The sequence below is a fragment of the Lissotriton vulgaris genome, chromosome 5 (genome assembly GCF_964263255.1).
Source record: "Lissotriton vulgaris chromosome 5, aLisVul1.2, whole genome shotgun sequence".
In the NCBI taxonomy this organism is placed as follows: Eukaryota; Metazoa; Chordata; class Amphibia; order Caudata; family Salamandridae; genus Lissotriton; species Lissotriton vulgaris.
Genome location: NC_141693.1, coordinates 684,894,463 through 684,916,539, shown reverse-complemented (window position 1 = coordinate 684,916,539; position 22,077 = coordinate 684,894,463). Strand labels below are relative to the sequence as shown.

Genomic DNA, 22,077 nt, shown 5'->3' with positions numbered 1-22,077 from the left:
TAGACCATATATAGTTAGGAATTCGCATTTACAAAACCTTAATTTACTCACACAAAACCATTGAAATTCCATATATAGTTAGTTGCACTAACTATATATCGCGCACCCGCAATCCACTGCTGATGATGTCACATATTACATCATATAAGCTAAATGTCCAGGTAGGAATCATTCACAGTATAATTTTTTCAATCAACAGTGTCATAACTATGATCACTCAATTAAGGAAGGTAACCGAGGGGTTTCAACAACAACAAAAATGAATAGTATCAAAAATATATATTTATTTTTTGATTTTCAATCATATAGTTTTATATGTTCTTCACTTTTTATCCAGAAATCAAAAGTCTGGCAACATTAGACCACCAACATCATATATCACAAATCATAAGGTGGTACAAAACACCTTTACCACATAGTGTGGACACAATGAAGGGACCACATGCACAATCTTATATATGCAGCCTAATTCACAAAGTGTTGTTTTAAGTGAATTTATACAGTATGGTTGTATAAAAGGTGTTAGGCGTCGACGTTTCGGTCCGTGTTGGTCAAAAAGATCCGGAGGACCATCTTCAGGACAGAAAAAGTTGCACAGAGGTATCTAATATAAACATAAACATAACAACATGACAACATCAGTGAAACCCTAGGGTACACGGAGATTTTTTGCAGCTCAATACAAAGAACAAAGTGACAAAACACTTCACTCGGTGTGGCATGCACCTTCAGACCACCACCAAGTGCACCTAAAACAACACACGGGTACAAAAGTGCCAAAGAAAATGCCAAAGAAAGGACCACGTGACTTGTGCCTACATGTCTTAATTGCTATAATGCCAGGAAAGTTCACAGTTCCACCTTATAGATATATGCACTTGAAAGTGAGACACATATCAAGCGTGCACTACCATGATTAACCTGTATACTGTCTGTTACTTACATGTAATCAAAACGCCTCACAGGTCGTTCTGTAAACCAGTAAATAAATAAATGAATAACGCTACGTGCGCTGGAAAGTTAGTTCTATACCCAAAAGTGCACGTAAAATCACTTACATTCTGGCGGCCGCCCGAACCTCTGAAAAACAGACAAGTCCGTAATCAGGAGACTGCACACGCCAGAACTACTTTAAATCTAGTGCTAACATGCCTCAAACTTACTTCGCCTGCCAAGAGACGCCGGCTCAAAAGAGTCCGTGTGTCTTCTCCGGTTGCACTCGCGGAAACCTTCAAATTCCGCAAAACAGACAAATCCGTAATCAGGAGACTGCACACGCCAATACTATCAAAAAATCTAGTGCTAACATGCCTCAAACTTACTTCGCTTGCCAAGAGACGCCGGCTCAAAGGAGTCCGTGTGTCTTCTCCGGTTGTACTCGCGGAAACCTTCCACTTCCGCATACAACGTAAAAAACGTTGGGCGCCATGACGTCACTTCGACAGTGAACTCGGCGGCCATATTAGAGTGGTCTACAAGGCTTACTCGTCTTGTGATAACAAAACAATGAAAAATTATTAAAAAATGATAAAACTAACTAAAACTGAAATACAAAAACGTCCTCTACTCCACTCAGGTTACTGATTCATTATCACATACAGCCGTATGTGACAGTCCAAATTCGAAAAAACCTTACATTAAGGTGGCCAATGAATGCCATTCGATAAGCGTGTTCAGCCCATTCTCTACTGTATCGCATAACCAAATCAGTTTGTTCTCCCTTTGAGCAAGCAATTTATCCACATTGGGTCGTCTCCTTGTACCCCTTACACACTCAATAACAAACCATTTCATATCAGTGGGAGCATGTGACATGTTATTAAAATGCTCAACTAGTGGCGCCGTTTGGATTTTGCATCTAATGCGGGACTGATGTTGTGTTATCCGTTTCCTTATTTCCTGTGTTGTTTTTCCAAGGTAATTCAGGCCACAAGGACACTGGATGCAATACACCACGTTCTTGGTCATGCAATTAGAATGATGTTTCAACGTCAACTGTCTCCCATTAATGCAGCAGGTTTTAGTTATTTGTGTGGTCGCACAAGCTGTGCATCCACCACAGGGAAAATGTCCGACAATGGGTGCCAGGCCCCATATGCTAGTTAGGGTATTGATCTTAGGTTCCCTATAGGCTTTGACCAAGTGGTCACGTAGATTCTTTCCTCTTTTGAAGGCAAATCTAGGGATGGCTAGTTGGGGTTCAACCTTTTTGATCAAATGCCAATTGCGTTTGATGATTTTTGTAATTTCTGTGGACTCTGTACCAAAAGTCAGGACACAAGTTGTGGATACTGTGTCTGGTATGGTATTAGGGTTTGGAGGTTGCTTTTTTTGTAGGAGGGCTTGACGGTCATAATACCAAGCACGTTTCATCGCATGCTTTACCAGCCGGTATGGGTATGACCGGGTCACTAGTTTTTCTTGTAAAATTTTTGCTTCCCTGAAATAATCTTCCCTGTTGGTACAATTCCTCCGAATTCGGAGGAACTGACCGAAGGGGAGATTATCCCGTAGATTTCGGGGGTGGTGGCTGTTATACCTCAAAAGGGTATTACGTGCCGTGGGCTTAGTATATAAACTCACGGCAAGTGTCCCTTCAGCGTGTCCTTTCTTTGGCATTTTCTTTGGCACTTTTGTACCAGTGTGTTGTTTTAGGTGCACTTGGTGGTGGTCTGAAGGTGCATGCCACACCGAGTGAAGTGTTTTGTCACTTTGTTCTTTGTATTGAGCTGCAAAAAATCTCTGTGTACCCTAGGGTTTCACTGATGTTGTCATGTTGTTATGTTTATGTTTATATTAGATACCTCAGTGCAACTTTTTCTGTCCTGAAGATGGTCCTCCTGATCTTTTTGACCAACACGGACCGAAACGTCGACGCCTAACACCTTTTATACAACCATACTGTATAAATTCACTTAAAACAACACTTTGTGAATTAGGCTGCATATATAAGATTGTGCATGTGGTCCCTTCATTGTGTCCACACTATGTGGTAAAGGTGTTTTGTACCACCTTATGATTTGTGATATATGATGTTGGTGGTCTAATGTTGCCAGACTTTTGATTTCTGGATAAAAAGTGAAGAACATATAAAACTATATGATTGAAAATCAAAAAATAAATATATATTTTTGATACTATTCATTTTTGTTGTTGTTGAAACCCCTCGGTTACCTTCCTTAATTGAGTGATCATAGTTATGACACTGTTGATTGAAAAATTTATACTGTGAATGATTCCTACCTGGACATTTAGCTTATATGATTTACATTACCCAGTCCTGGTGGGACTATTGGGTGGCTCTGTTCTAGTACATATTACATCATTCATGACATGGTCGGTGACATCACTGATGACATCTCAAATGACATCACTGATGACATCTCAAATGACATCACTGATGACATCTCATTTGACATTACTGATCACATCACTGATGATATCATTCATGTGATAATACGATGAACCTCTTCAGACTCTAATATAACCTTAGATACAATCAGTGTAAACAGACACTCACAGACTGTCACTCATCCATGGAGTTACTCACACACCTAGTCAGTCATGCAAAGAATCAATCACACCTCCATTTCCTCAACTATACAGTTATACAAACTTTACTTATTCAAACATATACTAACACATATTTACTCTCTGATACAATCCCTGATACAAGTTCACAATGATCCATACAGCCACTCACACATTCACTGGCTCTTATGCACAGTTATTTATATATGTCAACTCTCACATGTACTGTGTTTTACATATGTACTTACTTTGACATGTAGCACTGAGATATCCATTCACTCACCAATACACTCATGCACACAGTCAACCGCCCATACAGATTTTTCCACATGCACTTTTGAAACCATACATCTAGTGAATCAACTGCTCACACATCTATGCACAGAGTCATACACCTCCAAGCCACCCACACACACACTCAGTCTCCCATACAAATACTTGGGCAACCAATGAATAACCCATATAGTTACTCATATAGCTACTTATCAACACATGCAACAGTTTACAGAACAACAGACATAATGATGCACAAATTAAGACAGTTTAGTCACTAACCCATGCACTCAGTGAGACACATTTAATCACTCACTCATACAGTCAGTCATGCACCTACTAAATCCTTCATCCAGACACTTATACATCCACTCATTCTACAATATGTAAGACATATTTTAACTTTACAGAAACATACAGTCACTGGATGTTGTCATCAGTGATGTCATCAGTGATGTCATTTGAGATGTCATCAGTGATGTCATCAGTGATGTCACTGACCATGTCATGAATGATGTAATATGTGACATCATCAGCAGTGGATTGCGGGTGCGCGATATATAGTTAGTGCAACTAACTATATATGGAATTTCAATGGTTTTGTGTGAGTAAAATAAGGTTTTGTAAATGCGAATTCCTAACTATATATGGTCTATAACATATGGTTTTTTCAGTGAATTTTCAAGGTTTTGTAAATGCTAATTCCTAACTATATATGGTCTATAACCTATGGTTTTTTCAGTGAATTTTCAAGGTTTTGTAAATGCTAATTCCTAACTATATATGGTCTATAACCTATGGTTTTTTCAGTGAATATATATATATATACATACATATATAAACATATATCATCTGTATATCTATATAAATACAAACATAAATGCATGCATACATATACTTATATGCATACAGATGCATGTTATTTACATGAAAGTTGAAAAAACACTAATAAAAGCAAAGCTAAAAAGCCACCTCATTACAAACAGAATGGCTTTAACTTAAACGAGGGCGAGATCTATTGCATTTTCAATGCTTGTTTACTTTGGTTCCATCAAGAAGGCATTCAGATGTGTCACACATTTGCCATAAATTCTGAATGTTTGCACTCTAGTTGCACATTAGATCACTGTAGTAAAGCTACTGCTCACCAGGGACGTCTGCTGCTGGTATTCAAAGTGCATGTTTCAGTCTGCATGTCAGAATTTTTTTAATGAAATAGAAGAGGATTTGAGAAGTCACTCAAAATGATCCCTAATTTTTCTTTCTGAAGCACTAATCATACTTTCTATGGCAAAATTAACCCCCTCATGTTGTTCCTTTTTAAATTGAGTGTTTTCAGACTTACCACTTCATTCCAATCAAGATGGCTTCTGGTGTGCCATACTTTTGTCATAAGTAAGACTGTTAGCGCTCTAGTTGTTCTTTAGAACACTCTGGGACATTCTGTCATTGGGCTATACTTGGGGTACATCTGGGTGATATTTGGGCTACATTTAGGCTCTTTTGTCTCTGGTGGCCATCTTGGGAGACTGTATGTCAGAATTTTTTAATGAAATTGAAGAGGGTTTGAGAAGTCACTCAAAATGTGCACTAATTTTTCTTTCTGCAGCACTAATCATAATTCATATGGCAAAATATACCCCCTCATTTTGTTCCTTTTTAAATTAAATGTTTTAATAGTTACCACTTTATTCCAATCAAGATGGCTTCAGGTGTGCCATACCTTTGTAATAAGTAGGACTGTTAGCGCTCTAGTTGTTCTTTAGAACACTCTGGGACATTCTGTCATTGGGCTATACTTGGGCTACATCTGGGTGATATTTGGGCTACATTTGGGCTCTTTTGTCTCTGGTGGCCATTTTGGGAGACTGCATGTCAGAATTTTTTAATGAAATAGAAGAGGATTTGAAAAGTCACTCAAAATGTGCCCTAATTTTTCTTTCTGCAGCACTAATAATACCTTCTATTGCATAATATACCCCCTCATTTTGTTCCTTTTTAAATTAAATGTTTTAAGAGTTACCACTTTATTCCCATCACGATGGCTCCAGGTGTGCTATACCTTTGTAATAAGTAGGACTGTTAGCGCTCTAGTTGTTCTTTAGAACACTCTGGGACATTCTGTCATTGGGCTATACTTGGGCTACATCTGGGTGATATTTGGGCTACATTTGGGCTCTTTTGTCTCTGGTGGCCATTTTGGGAGACTGCATGTCAGAATGTTTTAATGAAATAGAAAAGGATTTGAGAAGTCACTCAAAATGTGCCCTAATTTTTCATTCTGCAGCACTAATCATACTTTCTATGGCAAAATATACCCCCTCATGTTGTTTATTTTTAAATGAAATGTTTTAAGAGTTACCACTTTATTCCAATCAAGATGGCTTCAGGTGTGTCATACCTTTGTAATAAGTAGGACTGTTAGCGCTCTAGTTGTTCTTTAGAACACTCTGGGACATTCTGTCATTGGGCTATACTTGGGCTACACCTGGGTGATATTTGGGCTACATTTGGGCTCTTTTGTCTCTGGTGGCCATTTTGGGAGACTGCATGTCAGAATGTTTTAATGAAATAGAAAAGGATTTGAGAAGTCACTCAAAATGTGCCCTAATTTTTCATTCTGCAGCACTAATCATACTTTCTATGGCAAAATATACCCCCTCATGTTGTTTCTTTTTAAATTAAATGTTTTAAGAGTTACCATTTTATTCCAATCAAGATGGCTTCAGGTGTGCCATACCTTTGTAATAAGTAGGACTGTTAGCGCTCTAGTTGTTCTTTAGAACACTCTAGGAGGCTGCAGTAGAACACAAAGGAATCAACTGACAGTCTCTGTCCTTGTTGGATGTACATGTTTTACTGAGAATGTCAGACTTCATTTTCACATGACTGAGAAAGATAATGTGAATTTACAGAAAATATGCTTTCTGTTTAGCTTATAGATCCCCTTCCAAACCACTGTGGGAAAATCATGAGATATTAGTTTTCTTTCAAACAATATTCATGATATCACAGCAGAAGGTTTTTTCACATGGTAAAATCACCTTAGAACCCATCACAATTCCTAAAACGAGTATGGTACCATCAACAAATGATTTATAATGTAACTAAAGTCCTAAAACCCTCTATTAACTACAATGCTTTTCAATGAGGTGCTATCATGTATATTGGTCCCAAGATGGCTGCCAACACTTCTTGGATGAAGTGCTGACAGCCAATCAGATCAGATGTGTGGTTAGGCTCCGCCCAGATATATATCTTTTTTTGAACCTAAATTACTCAAAATCCACTGGAGCACATATATTGAGACCTAGCAAAGGCACATCGGGCTAACAGTCCCTACAATTTTGCCAAGTTTCGTGCAAATCCATTCAGCCGTTCGAGCTAAAAGTGAGGCCAACCGCCCTATGGAAATTAACATGGGAAAACGCGTTTTGGGACCCCCCTTTTTTCTCGGCCCCCTCTTGATGAAACCCCCCCAAATTGTCAGGGGCTGCTCAGAAACAAAATGTTCCATTTTCCTGAAAATTTCAGCCAATTCCGTCCACAAACGCCAAAGTTATTAGACATAGAATTTTCAAAAATCCCATAGAGAAAAAATCCTAACTATATATACCTACTGGCGAAATATATAATTTGGATTTGTTGGTGCAGAGACCAGGTATTTAGAAAACCATGTTACCAACCTTTGGAGAGTGGTGGGTGGGGGGTTGTTACATTGTACATCAACATTGCATTCACTGATATTAAGGTCATTATGCATGCATAAGTTATGTGTACATTGACATTGGATTTGCTGATATTGACATATGTGCTGCATAGGTTATTTAAGTATTATCAGTATTTAATTTGCTGGTATTGACATCATAATGCATGTATAGATTACAGCATACATTGAGATTGCATTTATTGGTACTGCTATGCGTGCATTCATCAGGGAATATATTGTTATTTTATTTTTTGTTCTCAACACCCTTCTGATGGTTTATCTATGCAATCTACAAGACATTTTGTCCTGTTTTGTAAATGTTATCACGATGTTAGGAAGGCCCCTTGAAACCATTATTCAAACCACATAGCTTGTGGTGTGAATAATGGTTTTAAGGCTGCTTGTACCTTTTTATGTAAGCTTCACTCAGTGGAACCGTGTTTTCCAGCTCCCCCATTTATTTCTTCAGCCATAAAAATAAGGAAGACACTTAGGGCCAGATGTAGGTAGGCAAAAACCAGTCGGTAACGGCCGAAATTCGGTAATTTCGGCCGTTACCTACCTTTATTTGGAAAATGAGATGTAGGTGGGCATTTTACTGATTCGGCAATTTACCGAATCAGTATTTTGAGGAATCAGTAAATTACCGATTCCTTAAAATACCGAATCGGTAAATTACCGATTTTTGAATGTAGGGAGCACTCAAATGAGTGCTTTTCCCCTTTTAGGATTCGTTATTTACCACCAACTACAAGTTGGTGGTAAATAATGAAAACCTTGGAAAAGGCCTTTTATTTGCTTTTCCAACAGTGCCATGTTGCAGACATACATGCCCTTAGGGCATGTATGTCTGCAACATGTGCACCCATACACAATTGAGGGGTGCAACAGGGTGTCAAAGTGACACCCTGCCGCCCTTCAATGTTTTCCCCTGTTACCGAATCGGTAAATACCGATTCAGTAATTGGCATTCATTCCTATGGGCCTCCAGGCCCATAGGAATGAATGGCAATTACCGAATCGGTACTTACAGATTCGGTAATTACCAAAACTTACAGATTCGGTAATTTTTTCGGTAAAATTACCTACATCCCATTTGCTTGTTCTTAAATACCGAATCGGTATGATTCGGTATTTAAGAATCAGTAATCTGGGATTACCTACATCGGGCCCCATGTCTTTTAGAAAATCTAGCCTATGAACCTGACTAATATGCTTTTACTGTATTTTATGATGAGAAAGTGCAATTCTTTGACTAAGTATTTGAGGTATTTTCATATGATGCCTTCTTGTCAATATTTTTACTAAATCACTGTACTGTATCACTACATTAGGGCTTTTTAACATCTTAATATTTATTATCACAGTGATTTATTGTTTGTATGTTCTATGCATTTCTAAATCCCATTAAACATTTTTGAATGTGATAGTATGATGGTGAAAAATCAGCACCCAAAAACGAGAGCCAGTGGCCTCCACCAGCAACCAGGGTCCGACACAAATTGAGCATTGCACAAAGACATGCTTTTGTCTCCATCACTGGTATTATGAGTGGGTGTATCACCCAGTCTTTAATTTGCAAAAACGTAAGAACCAGGGCTTTCATAAGAAGGCCACTGCAGCCTACACCACCCATTGGCCCGCCAGTGATACAAATGATAGTACCAAACCAGCTACTAACCATCACACTCCCACAAGTGTGGCATTTCAGACTATTCCAGGCCCCCAAAGCTATAAGATTTGCATTGGCAGCAGGGAATAATTTTTAACGTATATTGAATTAGTACACAAACTGTTGTTGTACTCACTCTAAATCAGACAAGCAGCCTACCATGTGGCTGGCTGTCATGAGTGCTGGTGCTGCCAAGTGAGTGCCGTGCCCAGCACCGGAAACCACTGGCTCAAATTAAGCACTGGTATCATCCTGTTCACTGGTTTTGATATTTTACTTATCCAGGAACTGATCACCGCTAGGAAGGTGCAGTAAATAAACTGCATCATTCATGAGCACTGTGAAGTAAAATGATTAAACCGTGCTTGCTGTCAGGGATAAAACGCCAAGCCACAACTGCGTAATGTTGATTGTTGAGGGCTGGGTAAAATGTGTTTGGCAAAAAGCATAAATTCATAATGCCCCAAACAATTCCACATAGCACCTCTGAACAGGCACGGCCGGTAGTAGGTGTAACTGCAGGGCAGTGACGTAGGGAGGGGAGGGGCAGAGTGGGGGGTTGTAATGTATGGATTACGGACTATAACAGGTAAGTATACTTATAAATAAATAAAATGAATTTCGTTGTGTGCACTGCATCACCAAATGCGATGCAGTGCACACAACGAAATTCGTTTTATTTATTTATAAGTTTACTTACCTGTTATAGTCCGTAATCCATACATTACTACCCCCACTCTGCCCCTCCCCCTCCCTATGTCACCGCCCTGCAGCTACACCTGCTACCAGCCGTGCCTGCCTCTGAAAACTGTCCCCAGCAGAACACGCAAGATGGCTGACTGCTAGGGGAATCCCCGACCGGTGTTCTCCTTAGGGATTGTTCCCTGGGAGTTGGCCCCCTCTTCGAGCCTCCGTCCCTCGGGATCCATGGGCAGCCGCCAGCTATCCTGCAGGGCAAAAACGAGTGAGGTGGAGTTCACGGCAATGACTGTATACCAACGATAAGGCGGGTGCCACCAGTGCTAACTTCCAGTTCCACCCTGCTTGCTCCCAGGGCAACAGGAATCTAGGCAGTTGCGGGGGTCTGCTGCCTCTCTTGTGCCCCTGAATCCAGACAGAGTGGGAAAGCCGACCAACCCCCACCTCCATTGCCTGCTGAGTATCTGCTGACGGCCACTGGCACTGCTTTCCCTGTTGCCTCCCCCCCCCCCCAGTGGCAGAGACGAGTCCCCGTCCTACAGGAAGGGGATGAACCTGAGCCAGGAACAACTGGGGGGCAGGCAGCTGCTGACTCTCCACTCTCTGGGACACCATGACCTGTCAGTGCGGGGAATGGTGGCCATATTGGAGGTAGGGAGACCATTGGTGCGCTCCTCTGTGATTTACCTTCCCCCAGCATGCGGGGCTCAACCAACCCACGGTGAAGAAGTCAGACTGCTGCCCCTTCCTGATGCCTGGTGCAGTGCCCCGGGGCAACTGGGAAGGTTGTCCCACCTTGGACATGTTGACTACAGTCTGGCTTGCTCCCCCCTATGTAGTGCGTCAGTGGGGACAGGGCTAGTGGCTGGGGCCCTTAGATGTTATGTTTATATTCCTTGCGCTGACTTCTTTGAGGCTCTCTAAGACCGCGCACGATGTGTCTACAGCATACAGTCAAGCAGGCTGCTTTCATTATTCAATTAATATTATACTTATCCGCGATCTTGGCGCAATCTTTGAGGCATTCTAACACCTGTATACCTCTCCCCAGCCTTAGTTACAATGGCTTCTCCCCTGATGTCAGACCCACTGGGCACTGTTGACACCTATTAACTTTGACTATTAGGTGAGTCTTTTTCATAAATTGCTCCTGCTAGATGTTCAGATATCCTACCAGGCATGAATGCTGCTGCTAGCAAATGTTTTTACTGTTTTTAAGACACCCATACTTGGATTTTCCACTATGGTTTTACTCACATACTAGCTGCGCCTTCACTAGTATGTCACGATGTCACTATGTGCGCACGGTCAATATAAGGAATGTATTTTGTCACCTACCTGTGGAAACGGGCTTGTTTGTCTCCCAATTTAGGCAAGAGCAGGTGTTAAACAGGTAGTACAATTTGTGTGCTTTTTGTAAACCTGCACTTATGTAGGTCAAGTTTTTGTAGACAGTAGTTCTGCTTTATTTTAGGTCCTGAAGAATCGCATGTCAATGTCCTTTAAGCGAGAAACATGTTGACCATACTTTCCACACCTTAGTACTGTCTCGCACTTGGAAACTTAAATTCCAGCGAGTACAGACTAATCTTTATTTTAATTGTGGCAGAGGACCACCAGAATAAATTTGTCTTCCGGTACCTCTTGCCTCATTTTATCCCCACTCACACCCTCTACTCTGTTCTGGCTCCTCACCCACACTTCACCCATAGGCAGTTGGATAAAAAGATCTCCGCTAAAGAGCCCCTCTTTGAGGTGTTGCCCGTTGGGAATTGCACCGCCTACCCAACGAGGAGCATTGTCTATGATGAAGCATGACACTCGCAAGGGTGTGTGAGGCCATTATATCCAACACAATGGATATCCAGGGTTAGTTCTCCAATGAGCACTGCCCCCTGCACCCAAGTGACCTTCTTAGCCTCCCCCTAGGAACAGCCCAGACTCTTTTTGTTGGTCTTCCTGTCAATACTGCCAGATTATATCTACACTCTTAGTTTAAATTGCACATCTTTCATAACACTATTGTAACGTTTTCCTTTTGTGTTTAGACTCATGTATCTTATATGTAATCCATGTACTCTGAATTCCTTATGTAATGTAACTGGTTCTATCGTAAAGTCCTCTGACTCCTTCGGGTAAAGTTTGCACTATATAAAAACGCATAAATAAATAAACGTTTCACCGCAGGAAGCCCGTTCTCAGCACCGGCTCCGCAGGACAAAGCCAGGCACTCCCGGGGCAGTCATGAGATGGTAGCTTTAAGGCAGCATTTGACTGGGCATCTTGAGAGCAAAGGGTCTTTGCCTTCCATCTGCCCTTAACCCTCCTACCCTGGCACTAGAATTGCCAGAGGTCTGCAGCACACTTCCTGGCATGGAGAACCAGACCAGCGCCTTCAGTCAGTGAAGTGACATTTAAGAGGCAAACATTTCACAGTATGAATTTAAACTATCAAGTCCTGAATTTCACTGCATGAAACTGCTTTAACATTATTTTTAAAAAGGTTATATGAATAAATACATGGAATAGCTTCCCTAACATTAACTAGTAATGACTCCAAAGAGTTTAAAGCTGCGGGGCGTAGGACGTCAGAAATGACAAGTTATCATTGTAGTCAGTCAGTCAGAAGAAAGTTTTCGAAGCAACCGTTAAGGGTTCTGCATCCAACTTGGAAAGTAGCTGTTTGTTTTGAATATGGCCTATGACTAACTGCTTCTCCCCAGCTTGCTTGCGGAGAACACCTTTTGGCCAAATTTGAACTAAATTGCAGATAGACCTATCATACCCAGAAGTGTGTCATGTGCCCCTTCCTGGTATTAGGTTCAATGTCTAGATAATAGTAGACATGTTTCGTGCTAGGAGCCATTTAGTATAAGATAAAGGTGGCTGGGGTACAACAGACCTGAACACAGGATGCACCTAACGTGGGGATCCATGAACATGAGTTAGGTAGTCATACCTCCATTTATTTTTAGTGTTGCATGGAAACATTTTGATTATGCTGGAATCATCTCTCCCACAGAGTAGGACCATCTTATGCCTGCCACCTGGATTTGCAAAGAACACATGTGAGAAGGTGGGTTATTAAATGCTGTCCACTAGTTAAAGTGGGCACCTTGTACCAGGCCACACAACCCTTATGATGTCTGAGGTCAAAGATAACCTTATTGAAAGCTATCCTAGTGGTAGCTATGGAGAGCAGCCTTCAGGCTTAATCTTAAAGGAATGTAAAGCAGCTTGTTTTACCAGAATATCACCTCCTAAATGATTAAATGAAAGGAGAACCACACAGTGTTTATATAGAAATATGTATTTATTAATATAACACTCTCTACTAGTCTATACACAAGACTAGGGCACAAAGCACACAATACTAAATCAATAGAACATTTGTAAATAGCGAAATACACAGCAGGCTCCATGGGGGGAAATCGAACCACATACAAAAAAAATGGTATAACAACCACGACTTCAATAGACGCAGGGCCTAGAGCACCTAGAATCGCCGTGACCCCAAGGAACCACCCAGAGTGACACAGGGAGCCCACGGAGGACGGGTGCAGTGAGGAAACACAGACGCATGCTCAGTACAACTCTATGGGAAAGTCACGGTTGGAAATTTAAAAGTTAAGAACACTTCTAAGAGGACTTTGAGCAAACCGTTTAGAACTTAGGAGGTTCTAAGGTCAACCCATCAGTGAGTACTGAAGTACCCAGGTTACCTATCTCAGAGGAGCCGGGAGAAAAGAGGTCAAGTGGTGTCGGAAACCGCCGTCGTTTTCAATGGCGAACTGCAAAGTAGTCCTGCTGCCAGGAGGGCAAAGAATGTCCGGTGGAATCCAAGCATGGATTCCAGGTGGGAAGAACCAGAAAGCAGAGTGGACAGAGTCTGGGTCACTTCAGGTGACCTGGGGCTCGATAGTCGAATGCCCACCGATGTCGAGTGCTTGAGGATTGAAGAAGGGTTGCTTGACTATGCAGCTACTGGGACCAGGAGATGTTGAGTACAACCAAAGTCTAGAGGTGAGCTGTCCCACAAATGATGTTGAGAGCTGAGGGGTCGATGTCCGGCTGGAGCACCAACACGCCATATCAACTGCAACCCATGCGGTCAGAGGAAACAGGTTACAGTGAGGACCAGCAAGGTCCAGGGGACTCTCCAAGCAATGGAGAGTCAGGACACATCTGGAGCAACCTTGTAAGCTCAAGAATTAGCAAGGTGACCTTCGCCAGGAACCGCAGGTCAAAGGACCAGGGATCGTGAGGAGACCTCAAGCAAGTTAGCAAAGTACCAGCTCACAGGATACTCGTGGAGTGGAGGCCAGAAATCTTTGGTGGAAATACTGCTCGGGGGTCAGGACTACATGAAGTCCAAAGCACAGGCTCATCATCACTTAGCATATGCAATTGCAAATGTACGCGGTGCACAGGGTTTCTGGTTGCACGGTCCCCACAAGGGATACTGGTCTCAGAATCAATGAAAGGGCAGATCAACCTCAGGGACCTTTGGAAATTGACCTCCTGTGTCGCTGTATTCTTCGGAGTCCTCAGGAGCTCTGGAGAAGCAAATTGGTCAGATGCGTTTAGGTGTCTGCTTTTGCAGGGGAGTAACTCCATTACTCCAAGGGAGAGTCTTCAGTCATCCAGCCTCCTGCAGGCAGTCAAAGAACCTGGTTTCTTCTTTGCAGAATCTTGTCCAGGTAAAATCTAAAGACCTGTAGCCAGATAGCCCACTTTATACCCATGGGAAGGGGTTCGAAAGGGGTTTGAAAGATTCTGTGGACCCTCTTCGGGGAGGGGCAGGACAGAGGGGTGGCTACTCCCATGCCCTTTGCCCAGAGCAGGAGCAAATGGCTCCCAGAACTGGTTTGAGCTGGACTATGCACGGGGACACCTAATCTCCCCCCAGGGCAGACTTTCTGGCACTCTAAGAGTGCACCCACCCAGCCCCAATTCACAAGGGGCTAGATGTAGGTAAATCTAATTTACCGATTCATAAATACAGAATTTTACTGATTCTGTATTTATGAATCGGTAAATTAGAAGGAGGCAGATGTAGGTAATTTTTAAAACACAATTACCAAATCTGTAAGTTTCGGTATTTACCGATTCGGTAAATACTGAATCGGTATTGCCCATTGATTCCTATGGGCCTTGAAGCCCATAGGAATCAATGGGAAATACCGATTCGGTATTTATCCAATCGGTAAATACCGAATCCTGCAAGGGTGCAGGGGGTGTCACTTTGACACCCTCTAGCACCCCAAGTACAGGCTTGTGTGACATGTGGCACCCATACATGCCCTAAGGGCATGTCTGTGTGTCCCATGGCACAGGTGTGCATGCACAGATGTGCATGCACACCTGAATTCGGCATTTTACCACCCAATAGGATTGGGTGGTAAATACCGACTCCTAAAGGGCCTGTGGCACTCTGTGAAGTGCCACCTACATATTGATTTACAGAATCGGTAAATTTACCGATTCGGTATTTTACCGATTCTGTATATTTACCGAATCGGTAAATTTACCGATTCTGTAAATTAGATGCCCCCTACATCTCAAAAGCCAAATACCGGTCGGAAACGGTCGAAATCGGCTGTTTCCGACCGGTATTAAGGCTCCTACATCTGGCCCTAAATCCTGTCTGGGTGACAGGATGCCTATTGTCATGCCTTCCTCTGTGCGAGCTTGGCTCCGCAGCAGGAGAGCAGGATTGTGTCTGTGGCTGGCAGTATCCATTTTGTGCTGCCCAGGTAGAGAAAGCTAGCACCGGGTATACCGTTGACTCGCATATGTCCCTCTAGAAGGGTGGAATCATACCTTCCATGCCAGTTACTGGATTGGAGGGATGACACCAAACACAACATGTTTCTAAGCAGCCGTTTCAAAGTTAGCATTTACCACAATGTTATAATGCACTTAAACATATATGTCTAGCTGCATCACAGACAACCCCGGAGAATGGTCTCCGAAGTCTGCAGAGTGGCTCTGCTCATGCAGGGGCACCCTCTCACGTAAAACCCAGCACCCTGCATTCTGGACTGTTAAGGCCTGCCATAAGGGCGACTGATATGTATTTAAGTGTAGTGATTTAAATAGATATAGTGAACCTATATCTTAAGTAAGTGGTGCAAGCATCAGCTTACACAGTCTGCTATAGCAGGCTGGTCGTGTCAATTTGGATGGCCTCTCAGGGGTGGCACAATACATGCTTTAGCACATGGGAGGCCTCTGGGGTACCTATGCCCTAGGTACATGGTGTACCATATACTAAGGACTGATAAGGGTACCCCAGAATCCAATCTGGAGTGTACCTAAAGTACATGCATGTCAATTTAAGGGAGAAAGCAGATAGGCTGGGGTCCTGCATAGCAGGACCCCAGTCAGACTAGGCCAAAAACGGTGTGACATCAGCAAAAAGTGGGGGTAACAATAGGAAGCAGATACTACCTTCCTACAACACAGACCTATACAGCGCTTCTAGAATGTTTGCACCATGTCAGTATGAATGTATTCTGAACAATTGTGCCGGAAAAGCTAAAGATTTTAAAGCTTCACCTCTGTTTTCCCTCGCCAATATTCTCTACTGTGTGTGTGCAGAAGATATACAAGTTCAGGCTGGCGCTCTATTTATTTTCAGTCCAAAGAGTACCAACCATCAAGAGCTGTGTGAGTTTCAGGGGTTGTGGTTGAGTGTCTTTGGCCTTCGGTTCGGCAAGTGCCTTTCCACTCTGCTGAGACTTTACATAGAGCCAGCCTTCTCTTTTGCAAGAATTGAATAGCTTGGTATTCTGAGTTTCTGATTGATTCCAATGCAGAATTGTAAACTGAGACACCTATCATTTTCCGAGACAGGGGTTCAGAAAGTCCCAGCCCTAAATCCATGTTCTTGATACCACTGTACCCCATATCTGGAAGAGTACCCTACTTCACAACACATCCGAAGGATTCATTAAAGCAGTTTTCCATTTGTTGGAGCACTTGCTATGGTAGATCGGGTGTTATCTGCAAAAATTTGGAGGTCAATTTGGTGAGTTTACAAGATGAGGGGTTATGTAATATGTAGGTATTGTAAAGATGGCCAGCCAGTGGATTCTGAACCAATCTTCTTCCAAGAAATACAAAATAAATGTATGTATGACTTTAAATATGTTACTAAGGCATATAGTTTGTTTCCCATTATTTAATACTTTTTGGGAAATCTATGTATCCATCATTGCCGCACATCTCTCACAATGTATGCAACTGCATGCAACAAATATGTTGTGTTTGTTCGAATTGTTCAACATGCTATAATAATTTGGGGTATGGGAGACCTGTAGGTTCAATTATAAGCACCAACTGGTTATAATGCCTATGTCTGTCTCTCACGCCTACTCCTCTTACACACTGTTGGGTTCTGCGCCCCAGGCAAGAAAAAAATACCACTCTTCCCACTCATAAGTGACACCAACACGCTTCCACATAGAATTATCACACATACAATGCTCTGGCAGCAACGCACTTCCCCACCATTAAGCATGCCACCAGTCTGAAAATGAACTTTAGGCAGGAGTTGCAATATATATATAGTCTTTCCCCTATGTTTTGTCACTGTGTTGTTTCTTGCTTTCATGTTTTATGTCCGGTGTCCCTGTTTCACTCTATCTTAGGCAGCAACACAAAAGAGGTTGACAATGTTCACATCACTCAATGCCCCCCGCTGCCACATCCACCTTGCTGGTAATGTGTGCACAAAATATTCCCTTGCAATACCAAAGGCCCCATCTGTCTAAAATGTTTTAAATGTAACTAAACATGAAGGCTAGAATCCGAATACAAGTTATAATTGAAGATTCCAGCAACACATGTCTGCTGTCTATTGGTGAACCATAAAAAGCTAGGAACCTTTAGCTCCGCCTCTTTCCGCTGCCCCAAAAAATATTATCTCACATCTCTTTCTGTCTGGACCCAGTTCTCTTTTCCCTGGGCTCAAATTGTGGGGTTCCTATCAAGAGTGGAATGGGGCTCTCATTGCACATTATATGACTAGTGCCTCCTGTTCAATATATGCAGCACCCTCCACCTTACCTTCCACTCTGCAGTCCTCCTTCTGATTAACAACTCAGTCCTTGAAGCATTTACCCTGAGCAGCACCATGGTACTTGGGTCCACTGGTGGCATTTTCACCACTTTAAATATAACTCAGTCTTCTCCTCAGTCCTCCTTTAAACCTTTCCCTATCCATGATCTCCTATAGCAATCTCATCCCCTACAAACATCAAGCAGGTAGGTTCACAGTCTACATCAAGTACCTAAACAAATTCACTTATAGTTTGTTCAAATAAGTAAAAAGATTTTTCCCCTCCCCATTACAGTACACATGACGTCTCCCTTTAGACCCCCGATCTTCCCTTTCCGTCATTACACCACTATCACCACACCACATGATACATTACACCCCTGAGAAGACTGATACCGTTACCCCCATAAAATCTGTCACCTCCATGAATATCTTCAAAGTAAGCCTCAAACATTAGAATTCCTTCAACTGGAAGTCTATCCTTTCTCTTATAATCCCCCCTGTGTTCACCATAGGTTCATTCCTTTAGCTTAAATGCACATCTTCTTTAATCGTCCTGTAATGCCTCATTCACCACCCTCTCTTCCAAACTTTCTTTTTTTAACATCCACCTCAATCAATGTGCTGCTTAATGTGCCCTTTGTAGGACATGAGTGTTTGAGGTTCAAAGTAAACCTAAATAAAATGTCAGTGTGTCAAGAAATACTTAAGCCCAAAGACAATGGTAAGCACAATGTTGCAAGTCTTTCTTCAAAAATGCTTGCAGTAAAAAGAGGTATTTCTCAGACTTGAACATTTGCTAGTACCGTTTTTCAAAAAGAACTATTGATAGACAGAATGCAGAAGAATGTCATACATTCACCTCAGTACAGAGATCTGGGCCTAAAACTATTGTTTTTTTGTTCACCAGGCCATTCCATTTGGGACTCAGCCATATGCAAGTCAGTCTTGACCCTGCGTCCAATGGGAGCAGTCCAGACCAAACTGTCAGGCCAGGTCCTCTCTTGACTGGAAACAAGCATCCTAGGACTGGTTTTGGGTTTTAAGCCCTCATCAGCCAAGATAGCTTGACTCCAGTGGCATTGAGAGCACGGGACCCACGTCTGGGCATACCCGTCTCACTCGGGGTGACAAATGCAAAAAGAACTATTGATGGACAGAATACAGAACAATGTCATACATTCACCCCAGTAGAGAGATCTGGGCCTAAAACCGTCGTTTTTTTGCTCACCATGCCATTCTTATTTTGACCCTGCCATATGCAAACCAGTCTTGGCCCTGCACCCAATGGGAACAGTCCAGTCCGAACTGCCAGGCCAGGTCCTCCCTGGACTAGTATAAAAGCATCCTATGACCGGTTTCGGGCTTTCAGCCCTCATCAGCCAGGATAGGTTGACTCCAGTGGCATGTCTGAACTGGGGTGGCGAAGTGACCTAAAGAACGATGATGGATTCAACCCAGATCGGAGACTGGGGGTGAGTGTCTGAAAATTTTCAGTGCTCCATCCTTCATAAACTTGTGTTTGCTTTGTTCGCCCTAAGTTGGTGGGGTATGCCCAGACCTGGGTCCCTTGCTAACTTTGCCACTGGATTCATGTTAGCCTGGTTGATGAGGGCTGTTAGCCTGAAACCGGTCCCAGAATGCTTGTTTCCGGTCCAGGAAAGACATGGCTTGGCAGTTCGGACTGGACTGTTCCCATGAGGCACAGGGTCAGACTGATTTGCATATGGCCATGTCTGAATTGGGGTGGAGAAGTGAGCTATAGAACGATGATGGATTCAACCCAGATCTGTGACTGGGGGTGAGTGTCTGAAAAGTTTCAGTGTTCCGTCCATCATCTCCTTGTGAGTACCGTTTTTCAAGCACGAGTACTCTGGTGGGGTTTGTGTGTCCAGGTTAAACACCCATTGGTGTGCATCTGATGCTGCACTCTGTAGAAATTTGCATTTATGTTTTTTTATGTAGTGCCGAGTCAGGTATGAGTATTATTGCTACTTTAAGTAAAATCACATTTGGCAAGTCTTTTCACTTGCAATTGGCAACGCTCACGTGTGAAGGGCTAATCTAGCACCAATTTAACCGTCGTGCATCAGGAGGTCACTCCTATTGTCCTGTCCTGGATCAAACAATCTTTAGTTGTATAGGTAATAGCATACAAGAGGAATTTTGTTTAATCGAGGAAATGCTTCATTGTGGGCCATCCAGCACAATATGGGCACTAATGAGAATCTTCATCTCCTTCTAAGAACACCAAATTAAACTTGCTAAAAACACACAAAAATGGATACAGCTAGCCTCATGTAGACATTTCTTCTTATGTACAATGTAGGCAACAGTGATGTAAAGACAATTTTTAAAGCCTGGGCTCATCCACTTCTTTATGGCTTAGACTTTGACGACTACTCTCTGCATTAACAGAAAAGGAGTAGGTATTTATTGTAGGATACTCACAAACACTTCAATGCTAACAGGAACTGTACTGTTCAAAGGAGGGATGCCTGCATCCATTGCCATCACTGTCAGGTAAATCACACCATTTGCGACGAGCTCATAATCCAGGGGTCGCGTCACGCTTATCACTGAAATAGAGAAATGCACTTTATGTTGACCAGGCTGTTCATTTGATGTCTACTTCTGCACTGTAGCAAACAGAATTTTAAAGATAATTTACAAAACCTATATGCCTTCATAGTTTGAAAATCTAAAACACCTAAAGAAGTGCTGAATTTATTTTGTTTTCTATACTTTTGATTACAAACCTCTACTGCTTCCAAAGTATTATTCAATGGTGTAATAGGTGCATCGTTCGCTACCAGCACAATATAGACATCGGGGCAGACTCTACTTAGTGTTGAAAGATTCACGTGGTCAAACTCCCTCTCAATTCCTAGAAGAAGATTGATTGTTCTAGGACCTCTCAATATCGCCAAAATGATTCAGTGCTCAGATCCTCCTCTTCCTTTGAAATTGTACATGTGCTCATCCGACATGACTAATTTTCTCATTTCTCTGCTCTGTTTGCTCTTCTTCAGTTATCTTAGATACATCGACTTGGTAACGTATAGAAAAACATTATGCCAAATTTGTGTCTACAATCTGAATTACCCAAAATTTACCATTGAGAAATTACTCCGAATTACAAAAATGTATACACTTTACAAGTTCACCTCAGAAGGTTTACTACAGATAGTGCACTCTTCCCTTCCATCTGATATTTCTCATATTAATGTTGATTCACTATATTAATGGCCAATAGTATACAATGGCACCTGGTGGCAGCAATAATGACTGTCAGATTATTTGCAAAGTCTCCCCTCAGATGCTTGGTTTAAGATTCTTCACAGGTCAGTGGGTCACAATTGCATCAACCATATATCATTCTCCACTGCGGTATAACATAGGTGAAATAGTGGAAATGGTGCAATTATATAACACTGACGAAGTAGGATTAGATGGTCAGTGCCACATCAGTTCAAATCACACAGGTGAAATGGGATCAGTTAATCAATATGGTATTTGCCACCACATCACCCTTGTGATAGGGATGGCACTGGCTCATTTCCCCACAGGTTGCTTGGGTTCCGCTAGTCGCAATTGCATTTCCATTAAAGAGATATATATGGCAATAACACTGAGAAGGCAATAGGTCTATATGGCTGGTAGGCTTTGGTTCAATTGCATACAGGTGACATTGGATCACTTGCTCACTTTGCCACTGACTTAATGACAACTATAACAGGTTCAGTAGCCAGATGGTACACTGGATCAATGTCACAAATGTAGTTGATCGTTGTGGCACTGACCCTAAATCAAACAGAAGATATGCACTCTGAAGAACTATTTTAAAGGTGTAAATCTCAGGTATTATACTGATGGCGTTTAGCCTATTGTTCAACCAAGTGACAAGTTAACAGGTATGGCACCGGTCCAGTGTGATACGTGGGGCATGTGGTCATTTGAGAAGTCTGGAAATTACCAGCTTTCACAAAGGCAACAAGAGATCAGTTGATAGATATCATAATTAACCAATATCCCAGATGTTGTAAAGTGTTGGTTGCTAAGTTTAAGACTAAGGGCCCGATTTATACATTGACAGATGAAGTACTCTCTGTTGACATGCCAGAATAT

General features: G+C 42.2%; 1 protein-coding gene across 1 annotated transcript in view; it reads right to left on the bottom strand.

The window, feature by feature from the left end:
• Positions 1–22,077, bottom strand: part of CDH23 (cadherin related 23) — a 2,828,172-nt gene that overhangs the window by 1,352,344 nt on the left and 1,453,751 nt on the right. Inside the window, exon 17 of the mRNA XM_086919477.1 lies at positions 20,401–20,528. Coding sequence (XP_086775603.1) covers positions 20,401–20,528 — 128 coding nt within the window. The remainder of the gene's footprint in view (positions 1–20,400; positions 20,529–22,077) is intronic.